This window comes from Canis lupus, chromosome 22, assembly GCF_011100685.1.
Source record: "Canis lupus familiaris isolate Mischka breed German Shepherd chromosome 22, alternate assembly UU_Cfam_GSD_1.0, whole genome shotgun sequence".
NCBI classification, from domain to species: Eukaryota; Metazoa; Chordata; class Mammalia; order Carnivora; family Canidae; genus Canis; species Canis lupus.
This window is the reverse complement of record NC_049243.1, coordinates 8,012,507-8,039,650: the sequence shown is the minus strand read 5'-3', so window position 1 is coordinate 8,039,650 and position 27,144 is coordinate 8,012,507. Positions and strand designations below refer to the sequence as shown.

The 27,144-nt window shown below is 40.4% G+C and overlaps 1 protein-coding gene and 1 long non-coding RNA gene across 2 annotated transcripts in view; one reads left to right on the top strand and one right to left on the bottom strand.

The window, feature by feature from the left end:
- Positions 1-7,209, top strand: part of FAM216B (family with sequence similarity 216 member B) — a 68,237-nt gene extending 61,028 nt beyond the window's left edge. The window contains 4 exon segments of the mRNA XM_038569635.1: positions 1,117-1,229; positions 3,848-3,968; positions 5,858-5,997; positions 5,999-7,209. Coding sequence (XP_038425563.1) covers positions 1,131-1,229; positions 3,848-3,968; positions 5,858-5,997; positions 5,999-6,058 — 420 coding nt within the window. The 5' untranslated portion in view covers positions 1,117-1,130 and the 3' untranslated portion in view covers positions 6,059-7,209.
- Positions 925-26,671, bottom strand: LOC119865189. The gene is made up of 3 exons (XR_005376286.1): positions 26,542-26,671; positions 24,798-24,917; positions 925-1,653 (listed from the first exon to the last, which is right to left on the bottom strand). It is a non-coding gene; the product is annotated as an uncharacterized LOC119865189 (long non-coding RNA).
- Between the last annotated feature and the right edge of the window lie 473 nt (positions 26,672-27,144).

Genomic DNA, 27,144 nt, shown 5'->3' with positions numbered 1-27,144 from the left:
AATAATATTTATGCTCTGCTCTACAGATCTGGAAAATGGGAGGAGGGATATTGGGATGATCCGAGTAGAGGACACAGCGTTAGCTTCTATCACAGATAATATTAAAAGAGTTTCTGAAGTGCACGTTGAGGGAAAACAGCATTAAATCAAATATTTATAGTTTATAAGCTTTATCATGGAAACAGGACACACAGAGATGCTGACTGTTGTTTTCCTAAAAAATTTCTCTTTGGGGGCAGCCCCGGTGGTGCAGCGGTTTAGCACCGCCTGCAGCCCAGGGCGTGATCTTGGAGACCGGGGATCGAGTCCCGCGTCGGGCTCCTTGCGTGGAGCCTGCTTCTCCCTCTGCCTGTGTCTTTGCCTCTCTCTCTAGCTATGTCTCTATGAATAAATAAATAAAATCTTTTTAAAAAATTTCTCTTTGGGACGATCTGAGCCTTAGCTTCGTGAACGAAGAAGCTGGGATTTCTCACATGTTAGAATACTTCTTTGGTGTGTATATGTGGGTGCTCTTGTGTGTGTATGTGTATAAGCATATAATAGGGGAGAGGAGAGAGAGAGAAAGAAGGAGCTAGCATAAAATGAGAGCTTTCTATAGCCATGATCTCAGTTAATCAAACAACCCAATGGGGTAGGTTTGGCAAAGGCAAAAGTGTGAGCAGAGTGGAAGATGCTTGGAATTCTCACTCTATGCCTTGGCAACCCTATTCTTAATATGTCTATTACCCCTTAATTAATTAAATTATTATAGACATCTCAGATTCCAAAATGACATATATATTACTTTTACAATCAGATAAGGTAATTATTATTATTTTAAATGATCAAGAAATAACTTGTCACATGCTGTGATTCCACAGTCCACCTGTAGCAAACACAAGATGAAGCAGAAAGAACTCTGAATTATTCTTCCACAAACAGGGAGTGAGAATAGGGCAAAGCACAAAACTAAGCAGTCTGGTGAGATCCAATTACTTAGAAACATGTGAGAAAACTTTTTATCCTTTGACATAAATAACATTTATTTGCTTGCTTGCTTGCTTATTTATTTAGGTCCATTCCCAAAACAGGTTGAACTCAATGAAATTTCATGCTATGATTTGTTGTTCCTTGGAGGTACAAGATAAAGAATGGGAGAAAAACAGAGAAGACAACAAAAGCTTTCGAATGTTCCAAGGATTCCTTGCATTCGGGTCCCTTCCTCTGTCTGCAACACTTCCTTAATGAAGGTATAGTGTATCATTTGCTCATGGAGGGAACTTGTCTGTCTCTTCTTCGAGGCCTGAGGGCTTTTTCTCCCATCTTTAGGTCACATTGGGCCCAACACAGGCCCTCAGTGCACATTGATGGCGTGCGTGGTGAACGAACGAGCAGTTGGATGGTCTGATCCTACACCCATCCCATTTCAGGAGCTCTGTAGATAGTCACATCTTCATTGCTGAAGCACTCCCAGTGATGGGCAGCTCACTATTGACCATACTGTGACTCCCAGCTAGAGAAGGTAGCTGGCAGCTCCTTTCAGTCAAAGTTATTTAAAGCCATTCTCAAAAAACAAAAACAAAAACAAAAACAAAAAATAATAAAATAATAAAATAAAGCCGTTCTCATAAATACTTTTTGCAAAAAGTTCAATTCTCTTCAGTTCTCTTCCATCTGTTCAAGGAAGGATAAACAACAGGGTGAAAATATTAGGACTATTGTTTAGGAAGTTTAGGTCTCTACTAAGGAAAAGATACAGACATTTTTTTTTCCCGTGTAAAATAAAACCATAACTTTAAAGATTTTATCTTATACATTGGAAACTCCCATTGCCCTTTGGAGGTTTGCTCTTGAAACTGGCTTGCTATTTTCATATTATATTGTTCTCCATCATTTGAAAAGGCGTAATTAGGAATCAATTATCTTTTGGAAGATATTCTTTTAAAACATCTAATTTAGAAACTGTAAAATTCAAGTGATGCCTCAAATTGTGAAGTACTTGGCTTTGCTACTTTCACTCTGGATATATTTTAGATATCAAGCTTAAGGTCTTTAGACATCAAAAAAAATCTGACTCACAGGTTTCAACTCCACACAAAATATCTAACAGATAAAGTAAAGCCACTTTACTTTTATATATAATTAAATTTAGTTTTCATTACAATGGTTATCAACTACTTTTGAAACTTCTATCATTGTTTTGAATTTTTTGGCCTAAGGTGAACTTATTTTGCCTTAGCTTTTCTAGAATGTTGATGTCATTATCTCAGTAAGCACTAATAATAGATTAGGTATGTAACAGTAACTGCAGTCCAAGTCTTTGTTCCTCTCTTGCACTAGATGACAGCATTCTAAATGCTCCCCCTATCCATGGTCTGTCTTCCCATAAACTCATTCTCCACAGTAAAGCCAGAGTGATCTTTCTAAACCAGAAATCTGGTCAACTTTAAGTATGAAATTTAGGGTTGGATAAGTCTTTGTTGTGAGGGAGGCTGTCTCGTGCACTATAGGATGTTCAGCAGCACTCTTGACTTCTACCTACCAATTGTCACCATTTATGACAACCAAAAATGTCTTCACACATTGCTAAATGTCCCTAATAGTCAAAATCACTCCCGTTGAACACCTCTGACTTAAATAAAGACCTTCAATGGCTTCTCGTATATAAGGTAATCTTTAAACTCTTAAAATTTGAGTCTGAACATTGCGTATAAGGTTTCCATAATCTGGGATCCCTGGGTGGCGCAGCGGTTTGGCGCCTGCCTTTGGCCCAGGGCGCGATCCTGGAGACCCGGGATCGAATCCCACGTCAGGCTCCCGGTGCATGGAGCCTGCTTCTCCCTCTGCCTGTGTCTCTGCCTCTCTCTCTCTCTCTGTGACTATCCTAAATAAATAAATAAAATATTAAAAAAAAAAAAGGTTTCCATAATCTTCCCCTGCCTGCCTACCTCTACAGACTTTTCCTATTCTGTTTGAGGTGGAAAAAAAAAAAAAGTCTGGTTCCTAATATATCCAGTTATTTTGTGCTGCATGGGAAAAATCTGTACCACTTTCTCTTTCTTTTTCTCCTAGCATAGTGGTTCTCAAATTTTAGTGTCCTTGTATCAGAATCACCTACAGAGTTTGTTAAAACCCAGAGTGCTGAGCCCCACTCCCTAGACTTTAGGATTCTGTAGATCTATGATGGTGCCTGAGAATTTGCCTTTCTAACAAGTTCCCAGGTGATGCTGATGCCCTTTGAGAACAAGTATTCTAGTTCCTTGGGGAACTCTCCCTCACTCTAAGACTCAGATGCTCTGGTCACTCATTTAGAAAGCCTTCCTTGACTGCTACACGAGAGTTTGTTTTCCTTCTCTGTTTTCATAGCACCTTTTAACTAATAATGTTGAACCTTTATTACACTACTCATCTACTCATCTAGCTATCTCCCCTGCTTACTGACAACTCTTGGTGGAAAGTTCTCTTGTCCCCCTGGTCTACGTCAGGCCTTATGTAGATTCTCATAGCCTACTTTCTTCAACAAGGATCATAATAAAGTTATAAAATAAAGGAATAAAGTTATAAAATGTTGGAAATCCTTAGATCTCTCTCAGCCCAGTACTTTGACTTACTTACCTAGAATCTTTTATTTACCTATTTTCACTATCACACAGGCCAATGGAGGTTGTTTAAGTAAACTAGGGGAAGACACTATCCAATTATTATTTTCCAATTGTTAAATGTATATATAAAACTGTTTATATATAAGTGTATGTATATATAAACACATATCTATCTTATTTCCAAAGAAGTCAGCTTTGAACACATCACACTCTTAGTCCTATAGAACTCTATCAACTCATCAAAATCACCTGCTCTGCTCTGACAGGACCTAACCCAAGGGCAGCAGCGCTACTTTTACAGCATCATGAGGATTTATAATTCCAGGCCCCAGTGGGAGGCTCTGCAGAACCGCTATATTCACAGCCTTCAGCACCAGCAGCTGCTTGGTGAGTTTTAACGACCTGACCTAAACCAGGCACCTTAGGGAGGGACTTGTGTGCTGCAGCCGGAAGTCAAGTTTCCAGATAAATAATTCAAGTAGAATGGCCCCTGCCAGCGTGCTATTTTATAACATGGTTGGCAGGTCATGTTTAAAAATGATTATCCCTGACAATAGAAAGCAAGGTTTTATGGGTAAATTAAGAGGGTTTCAAGAAATCAGAGTATGGATTGCTATAAAATGTCAACAACTGCCTGAGATTTATAGGAACTTGATCTAGTAGAAATGGCAATGGGTTTTGGCAGATGGTCTAGGCCCAAACCACAGCTCAGCCCCTTGCTGGATGTGCAAAATCAGAGGCTTGGGTTACTCACAACAATAACAGTTACACTTATTAAGCATTTACCACGTTGCAGACATTGTGCTAGGAGCTCTACACACATCTCATTTTCTCCTCAGTTTATAGCTGTAGGAAGCTAGAGCTCAGACAGATTATAGAACTTCATCAAGTTATAAGGATAGCGAATGTCAGGGCCATTGCCGGCAAAAAGCATACATTTTCACCCCCATTCTCTGACATCTCTCTTCTAGCTACCTCGTAGGATTTTACGAAGCACAAATGAAATAATGGTTGCAAAAGACCTTCACAGACTTTAAGCAACAACCTTCGGTGATTGTTGTTAAGTCCCTTTTTTTCTAGGAAATGTTTTCAGTCTCCAGCTGGCCTCTATTACACTCTTCTGACTCTGGCAAAGCTTTCTTTTTATAAGCAGCTCACTTAACATTAGCACATCTAGCTTATATTGCTGTTCCTGCATTTGCACAAAAGGAAGACATGGTTTTTGCAAATGGCTGAGTAACAATAACAATAACAATAGTTATCTGTTATTAGGCCTTCCTTTGTGCCCCCGCGCAGTTCTAAGCACTTTGCATATATTGTCTTGTTTGAAACTCAGACACCTCTATACGGTAGGTGCCTCTTTAACTCACATTTTACAGAAGAGAAAATTGAGGTGTGGATAAGAAATCACTTGATCAGGGTCATATAACTAGTAAATGGCAGAGCCAGGACGCAGCCTGTTCCCCATGATTACCTGTATTCCTGCAGAAGCATCATCTATTAGCTTTGTTTGTAGAGTAAAACTGCATAGAGACCAGTGAAACCAGAGCAGGGATATTCAGTATTTAGTGCACATAAAATCTACTTGTGTGTGTTATCAACATGCATATTTCCAGCCCTAACTCTGAGTTTCTGATTAGGAAAGTCTATGGAGTAGAGCCAGAAATGTGAATTTTTATTTATTTATTTTTAAGATTTTATTTATTTATTCATGAGAGACACAAAAAAAGGGACAGAGACATAGGCAGAGGGAGAAGCAATCTCCCTCCAGGGAACCTGATGCAGGACTCGATCCCAGGACCCCAGGATCACAACCTGAGCCAAAGGCAGACACTCAACCACTGAGCCACCTGATGCCCCCAGAAATGTGAATTTTTTAAAAAACATTATTAAATGTGTTTTCAGCCTGATGATTCTGTAGTGGATGGTCTGCAGACTATACTTTCAAAACACTGACAAAGATCGAATATCTCTGTTTCTGGTTTGAAGAAAATTTTGAAAATGAAAATATGCAATGCATGCTCAGATTACTCAAGGCCCAAGTCCCTGTCCAAGTGATTTGTCATGTTAATCAATGACTAGGTATTCATTAATTACTGAATGATAAATGCAAAAAAAGAAAAGCGTATGTCCTATCCTCAAAGATCATATAATCTGGGTGTAGTAACACAATTCAAAGTAGAAGTTTTATGAGTCCATAAATATCTACAGATTGTTTGCTTATTTGTTTTGTAAGCCTGTTGACTTTGAACTTCCTCCCATTTCTATTCCCTTAGGCTACATTACTCAACAAGAAGCTTTGGCTTGTGCCACTGTACTTAGAGATTCAACCAAGAGAGCCTCAGCTAAGGTAGCTCCTCCAAGATCCATCCCCTGGAAGCCTTCAGCCATGACAAGAACACGGCTGTCAGCACTACCCTATGTCTGTGGTTCGACCCAGGGCTCAAAGTGCAGAGCTTGGATCCCTCAGGAATTGAGGCTTTGCAAAGCTCTGAAACAGGTGCTTTGCCCATGTACCCCAAAATCTAGTGGGTGCTTAGTACATATCCGTTGAAAGAGAATGAAAAAAAAAAACCTTCTAACACACACCTATGCCTAGAAATAATCTCTCTTCCACTAACATAAATTTTACCAGCAGGAATAAATTGAGAGGTTTAAGAGCAATGAAACTAACTGTAAACAAGCCTTTCACTCCATGTATAACCTGTAGAGTGAAATGACTTTTGAAGCTTTCAAAGTAAATGCTTCCTTTTATTTAGAACCTTTTAGAGAAGTCCCAAGAACAGTGAGAGAGGAAAAGTCATCAGAGGGGCCAGGTTTTGAAAATACACAAACCAATACCGAGTTCAACACTGAGCACACAGGGTTTCCAGATTCATATTATCTCAGCAGCAACTGGCCTGTGCATTTCCATGTCCTCTTTCCTCTCTTCTTGCCCATCAAGCAATAGCATTTAACTTGGCCCCAAATCTTCTGGTTCTTGCCTGACTCAATCCCTCTGTGTCATCTTGAAACTTGGACTTATCAACTTGCCGCAGCTGGGTTCATTTTACCCAGCTATAGTTGACCTTAACTCAGGCAAGAGAATTCATGCACACATCATCTCCTGGCAACTGAAGATACACTCTCAGCAGAACAAGAAATAACCCTTAAGGCACTAGCCTCAAGTCTAACCTTGCCATGGCCTCATTGGTTTTAACCACACACACAATTTTAGACAAATAAGCAAAAAAAAATGAGATAATGAATCAAAACAACATATAATGGTATAGTGTCATATTAGTTATATATTTAACAGTTATTTTCATCACCAATGATTTTTTTTTGCACGTGGAAAGTTAGTCACCCGTGTTCACATAAAGTCAAAATTTTTATAATGTCTTTTCTTCATCTTTATTCTATATGTTCAGTCCCCTTCCTTCATTTAAATCAGCCAATGATTTTGTCATGCCCATAAAAGGAGTTGCTTGAGATGGAATTAGAGACTTGCTTGACAAGGGATGTGCTACATAGAACTGGAAGGAAGATGCTATACCATTATAAGAAGAAAAAAAAAATCTCATTGATGATGATGTTTATCTTCTCTTGCAACCATTCACAAAGAATAAAGTTTTTTGACATCTGCAAATCCTGGCCCTGATTCACGTACCCTATGTAGCTTTTCAGTTATAAGTTAAGAATCATTAGGTAGGCTTAAAAGAAGGAAAAAAAAATAAATGGAACTACAGTAAGCTATAGAGCAGCCCTCTGGAGGGACTAAAGTTTGTAGTAGATTTCACTCAGCCTATACTAGTTTCCCCATTGCTTCCATCATGACCCCTTTATTCCTATCAACTTCCTGCATGAACTTTTAAAAATTGATATATAGCTGACACACAATGTTACATTACTTTCAGGTGTACAATGTAGTGATTCAACAACTCTAAACATTATGCAATGCATGCACTTTTGTCTTAGACTTTTTTTTTCTTATGGGCATGGATATTTGCTGTGTAAGCCCTAGCTAGTGATGCAGAATATTAAGGAGACCACTTATAATTCTGAGCTGCATCCCTACATCAAAATTCTCAGAAACACCTTATCTCCAACAGAGGCTTCTAAAAGCTAATTGACAAGCGAATGTCAGAGGCCCAAAGAAAGGACAAATCTAAGCATAGAAGGTCCCACTTGTTGGCTCTCCTGTTGCAAAGGTAATGCCTTCCCTCTTGAGCCCCCCACCCAAAGCTCATGAGGAATATGACTGATTATGGTGCTAGAAGAAAGGTGCTCCCCTGAGAGGACCCTGAGAAAAGACAGACAAAGTGGAACAGAGGACAATCCGTAATACCAGCCTTGCTTATCCATTCACTAGTTGATCAACATTTGCATTGTTTCTAGCTTTGGAGTATTACAAGTAAAACTGCTATAAATATTTTAACGTAAGCCTTTGTGTGCACAAAAGTTTTTATTGCCCTTGGATAGATATCTAAGTGTAATTACTGGGTCATATGGTAGATTTAGGTTTAACACTATAAGAGGGTATCATAAGGTTTTCCTAAGTGACCACCCCATTTTGCATTCCCACTAGCAATGGATACAGAGTTCCAGTTGTTCCACATCCTTGCAATGTCAGACATTTTAATTTTTGTATTCTAGTGGCTGTGGCTGCTGGCTAAAGATATTATCACTATTAAGCATAGTCACCTTCTTACTAGGAAGCATGGCAAATTTTAGTGAAAGAGTTTATGACAGACAAGGAGGTGGTGATGGCAACAATCTTGGACATTTAATAGAAGGAACTTCAAAGTATAGCAGTCAATACTTATAAGGCAATTCTCCAGCATTTTTTTTAGGAAAGTGAAGGGTTGAAAGAGTTAAGGAAGAAGCAACCCCTAAAGAACCATCTTTGGCCCCAAACTGTCTACAACACACGAAACTGGGTTCAATGTGGGCTCAGTACCTTCTCACTTTTCCTTGTTTATGTTGTTCTTCAGGTTCAGCAAGCAACACTCCACCACCACCATGATTTTCATGCACTATATTAGTTATTTATTGCTGCATAAAAATTTACTCTAAAACATAGTGACTTAAAACAACAATAGTTATTATCTCACACTTTCTATTGTCAGGAATCTGGGCAGGGCTGAGCTAGAGCTTCTGGGTTCAGGGTCTCCTGCAGATTGCAGTCAAAGTGTTAACTGATGGTCTTATGTGAAGATTCAACCAGGAAGGATTCACCAGCTGTTGTCTGGAAGCCCCACTCAGTTCCCTGCCACAAAGGTCCCTCAATAAGGCAGAAATGTCAATAAGCCTCAATAAGTCACAAATGGCAACTCGTTTCATCAGTCAAAAAACAAAAGACAGCAAGAGACAGGGTAGAAGGTTGAAGTCACAGTCTTTGGTGACCTACTCTTAGAAGTGGCATCCCATCACCTTTGCTCTATTCTACTCATTAGAAAGAAATCACCAGATTCAGTGCACACACAAGAGTAGATTACACAAGCATAAGAATACCAGAAGGGAGGGTCATTGGCAGCCGTTTCAGAAGCTATATGCCAAAGCCAAGACCAGGGTGAGGTGAGTGAGGTGCCTAGGGTGCAAAATGGAAAGAAACACTTACTCTTACATGACCCCAAGAGTGAATCCCAGATGACTCCCCCCAGATGCCAATCCAACTTCAATCTTTGCCCTGCTGCCTGCCACATGCACCCAACACCCTTATGCTGGCTTCTGATCACCCAGTCATGGCTCCCTGCCAAGACACCCAGTCTGAACCTGTTTTCTCAGACAACTGACCCAGGCTGCATACTTTCTTCTTGCCATGACCCTCTCTTGAAACTTAGCTGATTTCCAATATTCCAACATGCTGCCAAAGAAAAAATGATTTCAGATAAGCCTAAGACATTTAATAATTGATGCCTACTTCATATGTAATCTCTAGATGTAGAGCAGTATTTATCAAAACGCAACTCATATATCAGATTCACTGAAGATGCTTAAGGAAAATAAAAATTCTCAGGTCCTGTAATACACCCAGTGAGTCAGAATTCATTAAGTAATCTGGGTGTTACTTAATGTTTACTAAAGTGTAATAGCACGTGAGAAGGGACCTCAGTAGCTGAATGCTTTAGGCCTAATAAACTGAATTGCTGTTTGACAAATTTGGTGAAAACTTAGGGGCAACGGACTGCATGATCTTCAATAACTTGTATAAATGAAATGTCAATTATCTTCATTCAAAGCCAGGTCAAACCAATGGCCTATTATAACAAAACTTGAATCTCCTAAAATGATTTTTGTTTCCTAGATGTAGTATCACTAAATATGCATTACAACTCCACCAAAATGAATACTGACTGGGTTTTCCCTCCCATTTCCTATTTTGTGATGGCCATAGGAACTGGGCCAAGAGTTCCTGCACCTTTTCAACTAAAATGAGTTGCTAATTGCATCAGTGCTTGTAGAGGAAACCATTATATTGGCCTCATTGACTCTGCTTTACCCCTTAAATTACAGTCCTGTTGCCTGAAATGTAATCAATCCCTGTGTTCGAAATCAATCGCTTGTCTGCCTCCAGAGAATTGTTGCTCATTTTTCTCCACATTAGGGCCATCATACTGTGCCAGTTACACAATGGGTTCAGTCAGGTCAGAAGTAGAGGAAATCCCTGTAGCTATTGGAAATCACAGCTTAGGAACAGGGTCAAAGGCAATTACCCAATTGTAACTAAGCCAAACAGCTGCATTGTGCAAGTTCCCAGCATCCTCGTGGCCCATGGGGTGTGGTTCCCTGAGGGGAAATGAGCAGTTGTTTATAAACAGAGGGTTCCAGAGAAAGACACTTTCTACTTTAAAGATAATATAATGACCCCAGAAGGATGATCAAGATGACTTGACAAAGAATCATAGAAAGTCAATGACATTTCAGAAGCCCAGGCTTATATAAGGAAAAAAAAAAAAACAAAAACAAAACAAAACCTCCCACCACTGTAAATATAATACCTATTTAAATTCAGTTAGCTATTCCAGTATGTGTTGCATTGTGTATTTATGTAAATAAGGAAATACTAAAAGGCAACTCCCATAAGCCCAGGGATCAGTTTGAAGTACAAGATTGGAAAGGAAAGGATTGTGGATAGAAGGAGGGGCGGCTGCTAAGGGGTCAGATGGTCTTTTAAGGGCTGGGAACAGGTGTAAAATGTGGCTCTATTTCCTAACTGAAGGGCTAGCTTTTTGCTGAGAGGTGTGTCAAATGGATTGTGACCAGGATGACAGAAATGTTAGTCAAGGAACACATGAAATAACTAAGATCGAAAAAGTATATGTATAATCTATGTAAGCTAAACGACCTTTCATCGGGAAGAAAAAGTCAACTGCTAAGATTCAAGCTATCAGGTTCTTTCCTACAAAACAGGAGAAGAATACACACAGAGAAAATTACTTTAGATTTTAGCATAATTCTTAAGATAATCTACATAATTGAAACAAGTAAAGAATTTTTCAACTATACAAATTATTTCAAAATTATAATTTTATGATTAAGTATCTCACGGTGAGAGAGCTATATTAAGTCATCCTTCTTATGCTGTTTAGCCATTTGTACGTTCACATATTTATAGTACCTGAGAGCTAGTAGAAATAATATTTATTAACCATAATGTTTACAAGCAATTAAGTTTGGCAGCAGTGCAGGGAGCATATACACATTGTAGTGGGAAATAACTCTAGGAAGAAATTACAGCTTGGTCATGGAGAAACTTTAATAAACTTTCATTGGCAAACAGTAAGGAATCACTGCAGTTGTTTTTAGTAGGAGCCTGGCCTAAGAACTGATTTCCAGTCCTGAGCAGGATGAATCAGAGAAGATGAGAAAGGAATCAAGGAAACAATTCAGGATCACAGGGAGCCCTGAGGAAGAAGCACAGGGCAAGTGGCCCCCAGAAGAGCTGATTTGAGGGAAATCAGTGAAATATCATCTGGTTTTGGACAAGTTGACTTAAGTTCAATGCATTTCATAGTCATTGGCATGGGGTAAAAATTCAGCCCTGGAAGTGGGGAAGAGGTGAGAGGAGGGGAGATCCCTGGGGAAGTGAACATGCAGGGTGTGCAGCATGGAGGCCTAGAAACCAGTATGCTTCCAAGGGACCTTTCAAGGAGGTAGGAGAGCCAGCCCTGCACAAGTCTGGGGGGGGGAGGGAAATTATAGAAAGGAAGGGCTAATGCCTGTCTGAGGAAGATGAAGGCTAAGATCTGGAACCCCTGGGTGACCTCAGCAGAGCAGTGTCATTCAGGTCTGAGGGCAGACCCTGGCCTGTATAGGGTAGAAGGCTGGGGTGTACCAAGAGAACAGAGAGCCATGGGGCTCAATCAGACAGAGAGCCAGGGACCAATCCAGTTTCAAGCAATGTCAAAAACGCTTGGTCAGCGCCCATTCATGTTTCTGTATCTTTTTTCATTCTACCCAGCCTTCCTAGAAACTCCTATTTGAATCCCATTTTCTCTGTTCACTTATATAAAGTATTTCCCTTCCACCACAATGGAAGGCATTTTCAAAAGCTGATACCAGCCGAATGTGTTAATGGAGTCTCATGATGAAATTCTATCATGCAGAGCATATTGTTATTGCAATATATTTTATTACCCCATTAGTACATGTTATAAAATATACACTTATGAACAATTACTACCACAATTTGATATATCCAACCCATTGATATAGGAATTTGGAGCAACAGAGTCATTTTTAGTAAAGAAATTGAGATGAGTAAAGGTGAAATTCAAGATTCTATAGCATGTGTGAAATGAAATGATCCATTTTAAAGACTGGATATAACTATGCTTATATAGATACACTTCCATTTAGGACAAAGCATTCCATTTATAACTGAAGAATACATTAAAGCTAGAAAAATTAAAGTCAGATAAAAATCTCTTAACAAAATGTCAACTGTTTCATCCACAAAGAACAGCAGGGAGCTTTCTTTAAAAACGCCTCTTCTTTTTTGACTAATGGTTTAAAACTCATGCTAATTTCAGTAAATTTAAGGGATGATTATAATCAGCACTTTAAAAATGAGAAAATGAATGATTTAAGATGCAGACCATATTAAAAAAATCTAGTCTCTGTAGGAATTATCAAAGTCAGCAAAGATATAGGGGAATAAAGAAAAAAACAATAGACATTGATGCAGAATAGAGTTACAGGGAAAATGTTATATGGAGAAAAAGATAAATCAATTAAAGCAGGAATCATGCTGTTTATTGTGATAAATCATATTAATAGAATTCTTCTGAACAAGATACTCAATTGAAGGAATGAGAGGAGACATATAAATAAATCAGGGTTTTAATTGTCTGCCCTTGCTTTATTTCGGTTGCAGGAAGACTATGTCACACACTCCCAACTGTATCTGTGCCGCCACAAGCAGACGCTTTGGCAGGAATGCCATATGCAGCTCTGTTTATGAGTGTGCCCACAGCAGGTTCTGAAGAATGAAATATTTCCAGAGAAGAGGAAAACATGGGAATCAGAGCTTTGTTCAGAATGACATCCTAATTATTCTCACTCACAGCAGAAGGATTCTATTTCATAAAGCCAGTCAAACCAGTTTCATATTTTTTTTTCCTTCTAGATCATTCACCAGACATTTCCTGACTCCTGTGTAAGACACCGAAGATTTTGTATGGAATGAAATGCCTCTGCTTAGGCTGTCTTTGCTTATGGCCTTGTGACCCTGACCATCTAACTGTGGGCTGTGACCCAGCCGAAGGGGACCTTCTCCATCGGTGCTGGGGAATTGTGGCTGTAGACTTGGGGTCAGCTCTTGTGTGAGTGCTCAGTGAGGTCATTGCCCGAGACCCTCCAGCCCTGCAGGACCCTCTGCAGTGGGAGAACAAAACGAAGAGCCCTAACAAGCAGCAGGGGAACCTACCTACAAATCCTTCTTCTGCCTTCATGCAGGTTGTGACTACACTGGCACGATTTTTTTTTTTTTATCAGAACCACATATCATATGATCTTGGAAAAAAAACCTGACCTTAAATATAAGTTCTACCTTTTCTCACCATGTTTGCCTCTAGTTAATATGCAGTGCAACAGGTGGGAGCACAGTCATGGAGTCTGATCATCTGGGTTACCTTCCAGACCTCTCATTTAACAACTGTGTGATGGCATGTAAGGGGCTGCTCCTCTGTGCCTCAATCCCGCCATCTGTAAAATGGTGATAATAGCTCCTACTCTGATGAGTTTTGGGAGGATGAGCACCCCATGCCTGACATTGTGTGCATATTAATGTTAGCTAACTAATGACATTGGTTCTGGAAGTATAATAATTGTGATAACAGAACAACTAATACTCAATATTTTTAGTGTTTTACCATTTAGTTGGCACCTTTGTATGTCTCACTCAATCAAAGGGTATGTTTGGTCAAATGAGTTTGTTGGAGATAATTTTCCAGAAAAAGTTTTCACTGGCTATCAGTGGGTAAAGTCTCATTGTCTCCTCTGTTATACTTTAGAAATATATAACAAGAGGAGAGGAGTAGAGGTGATTGAAAAAAATTGGAGTAGAGAGGAAGCTCCAAATGAGGAACAACTCAATTCCATCAGTAATAAAATAGAATAAGTGATTGGGGTTCATTCAGACAGTAGAATATTACATAGCAATGAAAATGAATTATAGCACACACCACCGTGGGTGAATTATAAAAACATAACATTGATTGAAATAAACCAGACAAAAATATATGTGTGATAAGATTCCATGTATAGAGAGTTTAAAAAGTTAGTATTTAGGGATGCATAGTGACTACCATAACATTGAAGGTCATGACTATTATGGGATGGAGGAGCTGGTGATGGAAAGGGACACATGGGTAATAAGGGATGCTTCTGGAATCTGTCAAGATCCTATCACTTGGCCTGTGTGGTGCTTATTTCAGTGCTCAATAACAACTCCTAATACTACATATTCATTTTTTGATCAAAGGCTTTAATCCAAGATGTAAGTTTAGAATGTTTTTAATAAATTGAAGTAAAAATTTTACGAGGAAAGATACTGGGAAGCTAAGCTAGGTGTGAGTAGAATAAATCTCTTTGTTATATTTACGTGCCCCACCCTTAGCATCATTCTCTGCACATATCCCTTCAACTCAATTCCTTGTTCTCCAACTCAATTCCCAGCATTGCCCAGTCATAAAAATTTGAAGGGTAATTATAAATAAATGCAGATCAACACAGCACACTAAGGATATTCTTCTCACAGTGTACATAGGGATCTGATTCTTAAAGGCAAAGAATAAAACCCAGGTAGTCAAGATGAGGAAACATATCCTCGAGAGATGCTCAAGAGAAGAAAATTGAAGAAACTTTTTGAGAAGAAAACATCTTTTCATTTAGGTAACCTGTTCCTCCTCTACTTCAGATTCTACCTTTACTCAGCTCACTTTTTAAAAATTTTATCTATCTATCTATCTATCTATCTATCTATCATCTATCTAAGAGAGAGAGAGTGCATGAGCTGGTGGGGGTAGACAGAGGGAAAAGGATATCTATCTATCTATCTATCTATCTATCTATCTATCTATCTAAGAGAGAGAGAGAGAGGGAGTGCATGAGCTGGGGTGGGGGTAGACAGAGGGAAAAGCAGACTCCCACTGAGCAGGAAGTCCCCGACTCAGGGCTCAATCCCAGGACCCATGACATCATGACCTAAGCTGAAGGCAGACACTTAACCAACTGAGCCACCCAGGCACCCCTCCATTCACTTTTTTTAGAGACAGAAAACAGTCCTGGATGAAAATGGTCCAGGACAAGTCATTCCCATGTTCCAGATAAGGGTTTATAGTGACAATATTGTATTGATCTATTTGTAGCATTCTGAATAAGAAAGCCTTTTCTGGGCTCAAATCCAGTGACCTTGAAAATGCCTGCACTAAAACGCTGACCTCTTTCAGAGAAATGTCTTCAATATATGTAAAAGAATGATGAAATAATATTCACTAAAATAAGGAAAGAAATGTGTGCTTTTTTTAAGACAGGTCTGTAAGGCCATTGGTTACTTGATGTTGTCCACTCTAACAATCAGCATGTCATATAGGTCCTACCTGGTTCAGATCTTTCTCTGGCACAACACTCAGAGAGTCATTGATCTAGGGACTCAATGAAGATGACAGGTTATTTGAGAATGACAACTTCGTTGCACAACTTTGTAATGACCCTTTGAGAACCAGAGTAGAAAGAACCCAGTGAAGTCATTTTATATTTTTATGGAGATGTTGTTGGAGAAATCGCTCACCACATCACACGGGAAATTTAAATTTCAGTACCAAGACCAACTGGCCTCCTCTAAATAGTTGATTGTTTGTCCTGTAGATACCATGACTCAAGCAATGGCCTTATTCTTTATATCGGTCACAGGGAATTTCAGTGCAAAATTTGAAGGTGACTGTTAGTGTAGGCAGATTCTGATTTGCTTTTATAGCTCACACCCAGTTTTTAATTTCCCCTCACTTCTATATTTGTCCATTTTAGTCTTGTAACTGTGCTTTCCAGAATGTAACGGAGTGTGAGTAATTACCCCCTACACCTGAAGCATCTTAATTAATTAGGTCTGTAGTTCTGGTCCAGACTCTCTCTTGGAGAAGCAGACAAAAAAACCCGTCTGCACAGTGGAGTCCACCTGGATTTTCCCAGCCATGTCAAGTGCATATCAGAAGCATATCAAATTCTCCAAAGCTAGTCCTTCTGTAATCCCTACTATCTTGATAAGTGCTACCATGGACTTGGTTACCCAAGACAGAATCCTGGGGGTCATAACAAATTCTTCCTTCTCCCTACACATTTTGCTTCCAATAAGTCAACAATTCATTTCACCTTGACTTCTTAAAATCTCTGGAGCCCATTCTTTCTTTCCTTTCCCACTACTGGTATTTAATCTCAGGCCCTCCACACCCCTCACCCAAATGATACGATCATCACTCATAGTTACTGGTTTCTGTGCTCATGTCTTATTCCCCTCTCATCCAAGGCACATGCTCCCCCAAAAGGGAGCTCTCTAACACCCAGATCTGCTGGTGTCACTGTCCGTTCATTTTATTTCTTGGTGGCTCCCCATTGCCGACAAGATAAAACAAAATTACTTGGAACAACATATAAGTGGCCTTTTATAATCTAACATTCATCTCTCTGTTCCTTAAATGTTTGGGGTGCTGCAAATATGCCAAACTCTCTCATTTGCTGTTTTTGTACACACACTGTCCACCCCCACACCACACACACACACACACACACACACACACACACACACACTGAATTCCCTTCCCTCTGTGGTGAGCCAGGGATTCTTCCCTTCTTCCTCAGGCCCCAGCTTGAGCCTTGCCCTTGAGAAGCCTTCCCTGACCTCCAGGCAAACTTCAGTACTTCTTCCATTGCATTCCTACTGAATCTCACCTGTGCACCTGTTATAGAAATTACTGGCATATGATTTCAAGTTGTATGTGGAATTTAAGAAACAAAACAAATGAACAAAGGAAAAAAGAGACAAACAAACAACAACAAAAAAAAACAGTGAACAAATTGGTGGTTACCAGAGGAGAAATGGGTGGGGGGGAGGGGTGAAATAAAGGGGATCACTCATCTTGATGAGCAGTGAGATATGTATGGAATTGTTGAATCATGATATTGTATACCTGAAACTAATGAAGACTGTATGTTAATTATACTTCAGTTGAAAGAAGAAGAAGACGATGACGACAATGAAGAAGACGACGACAATGAAGAAGACAATGACAAAGAAGATGAGGAAGAAGAAGAAGAGGAAAGGCAGAAAGGCATAAAGGAAGGCAGGAAGGAAGACAGGAAGGCAGGAAGGCAGGAAGAAAGAGAGAAAAGAAAAGAAAGAAAAGGAAAGGAAAGGAAAGGAAAGGAAAGGAAAGGAAAGGAAAGGAAAGGAAAGGAAAGGAAAGGAAAGAGAAGAAAGGAAGAAAGAAAGAAAGAAAGGAAGGAAGGAAGGAAGGAAGGAAGGAAGGAAGGAAGGAAGGAAGGAAGGAAGGAAAAGATTACCATGGTGTTTTAAAATTATTTCCCTGTATATCTCCTTAAACAATAACTTTCCTATATGTTCGGGCACAATGTCCTTTCCTTCATATCCCAGAGCCAAAGCATACAACACTCCCAGTTAAATAAATGGATTAGTGAATAGTAGATGGAACTGTTATGCTTGAGAGGGTTCGAGTCTAGGATCAGAGGACTGTACTTTCAGAGCAATTGACTAGAGCAGAGGTCAGCAAACAATGGCCACAGGTCAAATCTGGCCCACAGCCTGTTTTTATGAATAATATTTTATTGGGAAACAACCACTCCTATTTGCTTACACTGCTCAGGTGGCTTTCATGCTCCAACAGCAGAGTTGAGTAGATTTGGCAGAGATTGAGTGGCTCACAAAGGCTAAAATATTTACTAACTGTCCCTATTTGCTGACTCCTGAACTAGAGGCATATTTATGGGCCAGAGTCATGGGCCTTGGAGTGTGTCCTGCTGTAGTACGATCTCTGTCACAACCAGTACACACAGGACCCCTCCGCACTTTGCTTTACTATTCTCCTATTCCACTCAAAAACCAACACACCTCACTTCTGCAATCTGAACTCAGATTAGTGCTCACATTCCACATAATTTACTCAAGCTTACTTATTTGGGATCTTCTGATTTTCTAACTATGATATCTAACTGTGAGTGCAGAAACTAATTGTTCTCAGTTTACAGTCCTCCCTTCCTTCTTTAATACCCTTCCCTGAGAGACAGAACGTGAGAGACTCCTAACTCTGGGAAACAAACTAGGGAGGGTGGAAGGGGAGGTGGGCAGGGGGTGGGGGTGACTGGGTGACGGGCACTGAGGGGGGCACTTGATGGGATGAGCACTGGGTGTTATTCTATATGTTGGCAAATTGAACACCAATAAAAAATAAATTTATAAAAAATAAATTAAAAAATACTCTTCCCTGAGTATTGGCTGGGCACAGGACGGCCCACCTAGAGACCAAGCTGCCCAACCTCGCGTGCAGTGAAGTAGGGCCATCTGAAAATGTTCTGGCAAATGGAATGTGAACAGAGTGATGTGCACAATTCAGAATTTCTGTTCTTCCAAGAAAACTCAGAACTCCATTTCTTCTTTCCCTCATCTACTGGGTTGAAATGTGGATGTAGAGGGCCAACTTTGGTCACACAGATAAGGACAATACCTGTGGGAGGAACAAGATAGAAGGAACCTGGGCCCCCTTTTCAACCTCATAGAGCACCCCTCGCCTCCTGGACTGCCTTTGACCCAGACTTTTGGGTGAGAGAAATAAACCTTTCCTCTTTTTCATACCGCTTTTAATCGGGTCACTGTTAAAGCACTCAGTCCAATACCCCATTTCCCCCAGCCTTTCTTCATGTCTTTCTTCCTTTCAATTCAGTGTAGATTTTCCGCTCCCAGAATCTGACTTCAGCCCATCTCTATTCACTATTAACTACTTTCTCTAAATTCTGTCTTTGTCTGAAACCTCAACCTTTCCTAGAACCCTTATCTTTCCATTCACTTCCTCTTCTTTCCCTTTGCTCTTTCTTCTTTTCTGTAAAAGAAAACCATGCCTCATGTGCCCAGGGCTCCAGAAAAAAAAACACTACAAACAATTCCAATCTTTCCTCAATGCCTTAAGACAATTCTGAATGCAAAATTAAACTTTACAATCCTTTTCAGACCTCTCTCTCATGGTTTAGACTTTGTGAGGAGGGTAGCTAAAGGTCTCTTCTGTCTCATTCACTTCCTCCCTCCCACGCATTTTCACTTGCATGGAGTGCACCTTTTCCACTAGTAGCCCTCTCCTGCAACATGGTCCCTCTTGTGGCTATGTTAGAGAATGAGCCCATTACCTCCATTCTGCACACTAGCTGGGGTGAGGAGGAAGTCTCTTAATCTTTCCTCATTCACAATCTTTTCCTTTATCTCTAACCTTTTAATTTATCTCTAATCTTCATTTCAATAACTGTAAATTGGGGATTTTGCCCACTTAATCTACTCCATAGGATTGTTCTGAAGCCTCCATGTCACATCAGATATAAAAGCATTTTTTTAATGTGTTCAACTACTGTGCAAGTTTAAGTAGAAAGTCATCACTATTTTTATGCTTGATATTTACTTTTGTTTTCCACAACTTCTCCAATTTCTCCCCCATTATGGGATATATATGGGGTGGGAGAGTCCTCTTCTGACCTCTGTGTCTCCCTTAAGCAACATCTCACCTTTTCCTTCCCCTCAGAGCCACGCTTTCAGGAAGCACTGTTCACATTCATTAGCTCTTTCTCCTCAGCATCCTTTAATGCCTGCCCCTAACCACCATCACTTTACTAAACTTATTGCTTCTGCTAAGGACATCAGAGGCTGGCAAACCAACCAAATGCTGGTGTGTGCTTCCTCCCCTCGGTCCATCGCATCTCTGCTGGCTCTGCTTTTCCCTCTCTATTAATTTCTCCCCTGTCTCCTCCTCACTAAGGTCCCTTAAATATTTGCCAAGGCCCTGGTGTGTTCCTAATGATTACAATAGTTGACTAGCTTATGCTGTGCACCTACTACGCATCAGACACTGAACACGTCTCATCCCATTTCCAGTCAACCCTACAAAGTAGCTTATGTTATTCCCATTTTACAGATAAAGAAACACAGACTGCAGGAGGATGAGCACTAGCTGAGATCACACAGCCCATAAACCCCAAAGCCAGAATCCAAACCCTGCTCCTTGCTCTTCTCTTCAAGTTGCCCTCCTCTTTCCTTCCTGAGTTTCAATCTTTGCTTTGCCATTTACTTGCTGAGCCAGGATCTAGCAAATCCCGGCTTACTTAACCTCTCTAAACATCTATTTCTTCATCAGTAAAATGAAAATAATAATAGCATAGATCTTGCAGAGTCGTTGTGAGGATTTGATTAGATACTGCTTGTAAACAACTCAGCAGAGTGGCAAGCACATAGTAAACCTCCGTAAATGTTACTGTTGCTTTTTATTGTTACGTTCAGTGCATTCATCTGTCTCTTCTGTCTATACACCTGCTCCCTGGGCGGGCTCACCTACGTATCGGCTTCCAGTAGCATCCACATGTGAGAAAGCCTCTCTCTTTGTAGCCAGCACAGACTCCTCTGCCAAGTACCAGCTCATATTTCCAGTCTTTGGCAGGATTTCCTTCATTTGATAGCCCCTGTACACCTTATATGTGACAAACTCACAGCAGAACTCATCATCAAGCTCCCCCAAATGTACTCCTTCTCTGAATCCCCTAAGTTGGTGACTGACATGCCACATGAGTCATAAACCTGAGCTTTGTCCTTGACTCCCCTGTCTCACTCTTTCAGCACACTGCCATCAGCCACTTGTCCTTCCCCCTAAACATCTATCTTTCCTGTTCATCTAGCGTCTCCTGGATATTTTCTTTCCTTTTTTAAATATTTTATTTATTTATTCATAAAAACATACAGAGAGAGAGGCAGAGACACAGGCAGAGGGAGAAGCAGGCTTCCTTGAGGGGAGCCCGATACAGGACTCGATCCCAGGACGCCAGGGTCATACCCTGAGCCGAAGGCAGAAGCTCAACCACTGAGCCACCCAGGCATCCCCCTCCTGGATATTTTCAATCACTGCTGATTCTGTCTTTACTTAAAAGTTTGATATTTTGTTCATCACAGATTTTTTGCACTAATTTTGATTTGTAAAAACATTCTGTCAAAATATCACTTATCTTCATTATTGAAGTTTCGGTGTCCCCTCAAATTTGCATCTGAGATAAGTACCGAACTTGCCTTACTCTGCTGCCAATCCTTCTCCTGATGCAAGCCTGGCATACCCTGCCAGAATGTGATTGCTAAAACATCCTGGCACACTCAGATGCCTCCCAAGTCTTGGAATTCCACACCACCTCCACTGTCCCCACCCCACCCCCCAGGGACCCTATGAGCTAACAACAGGAATCCACTTCCTTTCCGTTTCTGTACCTTCAGAAATACAGCAAGTGATCTCTTTGTGCTCTAGTTTACCTAGATGGTTAGGAGTTGCCGATCCTTGCAAATAGTTAAGTTGTTTATGCACCCACTGATAAAACCTCAACTACATTAAAATCCTTCTAAAATGTATTATATGTCTCTGCAGTCTTCATATTTTAAAATGTTCTCGATAGGAGCACCTGGGTGGCTCAGTCCCTTAAGCATCTAACTCTTGGTGTCAGCTCAGGTCTTGATCTCAGGGTCATGAGTTTGGACCTCACACTGGGCTCCCCGCTGGACATAGAGACTAGTTAAAAAGAAAAAAAGTGCGCTTAATGGCTCAGCCTCATCGTTCTAAGCATCCGGGACATAGGTACTTTGCTATAATGCAGTGATGCCAACCTCAGGAGCCATTGGGATTTATGTCTGCTTTGCCCCTAAAGTCAACATTCATATACAATTCATTCTTTTCTCATTTTGTTGCAGTCTTGCTCCTCCTAATCTCTGCTCTCTGCTGTCACAGGTTCTGCTTCTTGTGATTCATCCCTAATTACTTGGCCTCATGTCCCTTTCCCTTGTCCATGTCACTCCCACCTTAACCCTGCCCTCTGCTTTCCCAGTACTTGGGATTGGCACTCACGGAGCTTGATAATTATAACCTTTGCCAGCCTACAACTATGCTCTTTTCTTCTGCTTGACTAACTGACTCATCCATTTCATTATTCAGCTTTTGTATCTTTATCTCTTCCCTTCTTTTCCTCCCTAGTTTGCCATTGTTTTGGTGGGTTGAGAAATGCTGAATATGGATGTAACCGTGGCTGCATAATCCATGGGACAGCTCTCCAGCTACCTCCGCTATGGCATTTCTCCGCATAGGAGGTCATGGGCAGGAGTTAAGAAAGAATTCTAAACTCAAGTGCCTAAGAGACTTGACATCCTCGGCCTCTATCTCTACGTGTTCCTATCCTAAAGTTTTTAGATGGTGTGGCATGCCTTAGGCATATTGCCTTAGCAGTATGAACCAGGAAGGGGTTACTAACATGCAGGTCATAGGACACCTCTGAGGACTGAATAAAAGAACACGTACAGGACCTTTAGCTCAGTCCCTGGCATGTCATTGAAATGCAGTGAATGCAGGTTCCCTTCACATCTGCTTCCTCTTCATTTTCATACCATCTGTGGGAGAGACTGAACCTAGTGCCAGGGTCTTTACCTGCCTCCTGCAGGGAGACTTGCTTTCAAGAATGGAACTAAGGAAATTTCTTTACAATATAAAACTAATGGCAGGTGGTCTGGAATCCAATGTGTCTGGGAAGGAGCTCATTGTTCTGAAGCAGTCATGGCACTCACTGATCTATTCTTAGATCCAGATCTAGATCCTGAGACATCCCCCACTCTTATCATTGTGTGAGGGCTTCACAGCAAACCTACTGTTAAACTCTCTTTGAGGAGACCCACACCATGGCTCTGTGCTCTGAGCACGTGGTGTCCTTGTTCTTCTTCTAACGTGTGCCAGCTGCCGCAAGGCCAGCCAGGCAGTGAATAGCAGTCTGAGCCCATGTCCCTTGAATGAGATGGAGGCGTCTCAGGGGCCCAGGGTGGTTGCTTCCCCAGCCAAGGCGATTTCAACAGCACTGTTCTCTTGGGCAGTTAGCCCAATTCTGTAAGGCAGCCTCAGAAGAATTTTATTATCTTTCTTTGAATCTCTTCCAATACTTTGATGTCCTGAAGTTTAAAAAGCTAAAAACCGCACATGGTGCAGCACGCCACACAAAACACCTTTAGAAATTTCTAGTTGAGAGGAACCTTGGCAAAGACAAATCTCTCCGTTTAATTCTGTTTGTGTTCTTCTCTTGGGATTTATCTTGGGCGAGTGACTGTACAAGTAACCCCTGTCACCATCGTCATCATCAGCATCACCGTCGTCAATTCTTAGTTTTAAGAATTATAATAGCTATAAAATTAGCTTATCATTTTTGAGACAAGATATTTGTTGCTAAAAATAAATTGTAGAAACAAAACAGCTTTTTAAAAAGTACCAGCATAGCCAAATTGTACTAAGTAAGCCATTTTTCAATGTGTATTTTTGTTTTCAATTTATTTTTTGAACCAGGGTCCTTACTGATTCCTTACTGATATCCACTAATTCTCCAGGACATACCTGACAAGCAGGCCACATGGTCCCATCCCTTGGACTATCATAACAACTTTCCATACACTGTGATACTCAGTGGTCACAGGCAGCTAGAAAATTGCACAGGGTAGCTGAGCCTTTGAAAAGTAGACAAGTCAACCTTTTTAATTCAGTAAGTCAATGTGATTTAGGTCCCCACTGATGCAGGTTGTTCTGTAATAGGAAAAAAGCTCTGGAATTTCTTATCTCAGAAGACACTTGCCATTACTTTGGGGGCAGCTACGGATATTAGTGGGATAAGCCAAAGTCAGGTCATTCAAATTGGGACATAAAGTATCTGCCTGAGAGTGTTAAAGATGGTCTCTTGGGGATAGGGTTCATATCTACAGTTGTCCTGAATTTTTTAAATGACTTTCTTAAAAATATTTCAAAATGATACTCAAGCAACAAGCACACACTACTGATTGAATAAGTAATGAATTTATGGATACATTTACATATGTATATTCACATACACATATATGGTTTCATAACTGCTCCTATACCTACCCTGCTCCCACTGCTGGTCAGTGAGATTTTTCAGAGAACACCTGCCAGCCTTCCTCTAGTCTTCTTTTTCTCCACAAAACTCTCCTCACACCTTTGTTCCTGCTACAGTTAATTTTTCAAAGCTCCCAAACAAGCCACCACTGTCTGTCCATCTCATACATGACTCAAATTGTTTCCACGACCTTGAATGCCCTGCCCTGTCCCTATTCCTCACCTGGCTAACTATGGCCATCTGTTGAGAGCTCTAGTGGCCCCTTCCAGGAAGAGCCATCTCACATACACACACCTGCATTCTTGATTGGTACCTCATGCTCACTTCCCTCTTAGCATTTAATCTCATAGATTGAATGATCTGGGTATTTATGTGCACACACACACCTCCACCCCTGCACCCACCCTTAGAGTATCAGCTCCACCAGAACTGACCTGGTATCTTTTTCATTACGTGTTCCCATAATGCCTGGAAAACATTGAGTGAATTATTGAATGAATGAATGTAATGAACAAGAGAATACATTCTTGCTCTGACCATTTGGATACTACGCACCTCAAACACCAGCCTCCAATCCTACTCCTACTCTGAAGTCTGGAGTTGAAGGTTGATGGGTAGAGGATTTGGATTCCATGTTCCCTAGGCAATAATGCAGCTCAACCATCTACCTTCCACCTGGATGAGAAAAAAACACCTACATGAGTTTTTCTTTTCCCAGAGATTTTTGTCACAGTTTGTGGCTTGTTTTATCAAGTCTAGATGGGTTTTTGGTTCTTTTTTTTTTTTTTTTTTTCTCCATGTGCTGTGGAGTCTCAGTCCCTGTATTACAAACCTCTTTCATCATTAGTCTTTCTGGTAGAATTTGAAAGGGGTCATATACAATCCCTCTCCTCGTCTGCTAATGGCAATTTATGGACACTTACTATGAGCAATATACATTGCAAAAGACCAGAAAACTCCCCCTCTGGTTATGATGCAGCACTATAAGGTGATAGACTGGAAACTAGACTGATAGTTTAATCAGTGGTATGTGATCTTTATTTGTGGTTGGCTGCCTCATCAATTTTCATTTGGGAGTTGAAATGGACTCTGAAGCAGATATGGCATTAATTACAAGGGAAATTGGTTGCAATATGCCTTGAGGTAAAACCCTTCTGATGGGAATCTGAGATTGAAAGAAAGCCAAATTATAAAAGGATGATTTACTGGAAGAGGCAAATGTATGCATTACCATCACCGCTTAGCAAAGAAAAAGGAGTTGATAAAGCAGAGAGATTATGGAATGACTGAAAAGTAAAAAAAAAAGAAAAAAAAAATCCCTGGTTGTAACTCACTCAAAAAAAGATTTATTCTTATGCTGAATGCATTATATTTCCCCAGATACATATGACATTTTCCAAGAGTGCACTTCAATTAAAAGGCAACGAGCATTAATAACAGTTGGCAGGGTCCATATTTTCTTCTAGATTGAAATATATTTTACTAGGAATGGAATAGGGAGCATCTAGGGATACCAAAGCTAAAATTCATTTTACTAGTTATGGTACCTGCTGTTGTATCAATTTTCTAGTTATAATATCACATTTTTTTCTTGAAGATTTCAAACACCTTCTTAGACAATACCTTCTTAATCCTATCACTGAATCTTGATGAGGTAAAACATAGAGGCGAAGTCCTAGTTGAATGACTGTTCCCAACTTACTATGAGAAAACTAAGACACAAGGAGCTTAAGCTAATGCATTTTTTAAAGCAACATATTCTTTTTCATTGGCTATATAACAGAGGGAGTTATTAAGAAAAATAGTGAGAGTTAATACCCCTTCCCTCATCATACCCAGGAAAAGAAGATGGGCATTGTATATCTAACAATTGGAACATGTTTACCCATACCCAGGGGTGAGCAGAAGTGAGAAGCCTTTGTGTTATAGGCAGAGAGTAGCATAATACGTAGTTAGGGGCAGGGAAGGAAACCAGGCCATCTGCACCCAAATCCTCTGCTACATATTAGCTGAATGATTTTAGCTTTGGCTTCCATGCCTCAGTTTCCTTATCTGTATAACAGGGAGAGCACAAATGTGTTTGCTATTATCTTGAAAATTAAGTTGGGTCTGTTCTATAGAGGGAGGAGTTGCAGGAAATGTTTAAACTGGACAAAGCAGAAGCTTTTGGGAGCCTAAGAAGGTTTAGAGTCCTAAGACTTAATATAGGGACAAGGTTTTTACACATTTCCCCTAGTGGAGGCAACCAGATAGTTCCATGATGGGAGACTCAAAAATACCTGAACCTGGGACTCTGTACCTTGTTCAGGAGACCAGGGGCCAAAATTTCATGGGCAAATCTTGGGCATGGTGGTTGTCCTCAAGTCTGCCTGGAGCTGAGTGCCCAGCAACACATCTGTAACTATAGGTGTTTTCATTGTGTATTCTCTTTCTTTGTACAGTGCCTGGAAAATAGATAAATAAATGTTCAGTGAATATAGATACTGTGGACTAAGATCCAGCATTTTCCCTGTTTTTGTGTTTTTAAGTACCTCATAAGTCTGGCATTCTTGAGAGGACAGAACAGGAATCACAAAAATGACTGAGGATGAATTTCCCACCAACCATGTAAGTGGACATTCATAGTAGATTTCATTTGATTGAGAACAAAAAGGAATGTGTGGCTTATATCTTGTTCTCCTATTGCAGACTTAAATCTATACCTGTTTTACCAGCTAGCTATGAACTCCTTTGGCAGCAGAACCCTACAATTGGTGACTTAAAATATGGTGCTTTATTCACTCATGTAACATTCAAGCCGTCCCTAGAGCCATCATGGACCAAGTTTTTTTCTTTCTGCCCTGCCACTCTTAGCGTGTGGCTTTTTTCTACAGTTGGTTGCAAGCCTTCTGTTGGCATTCCA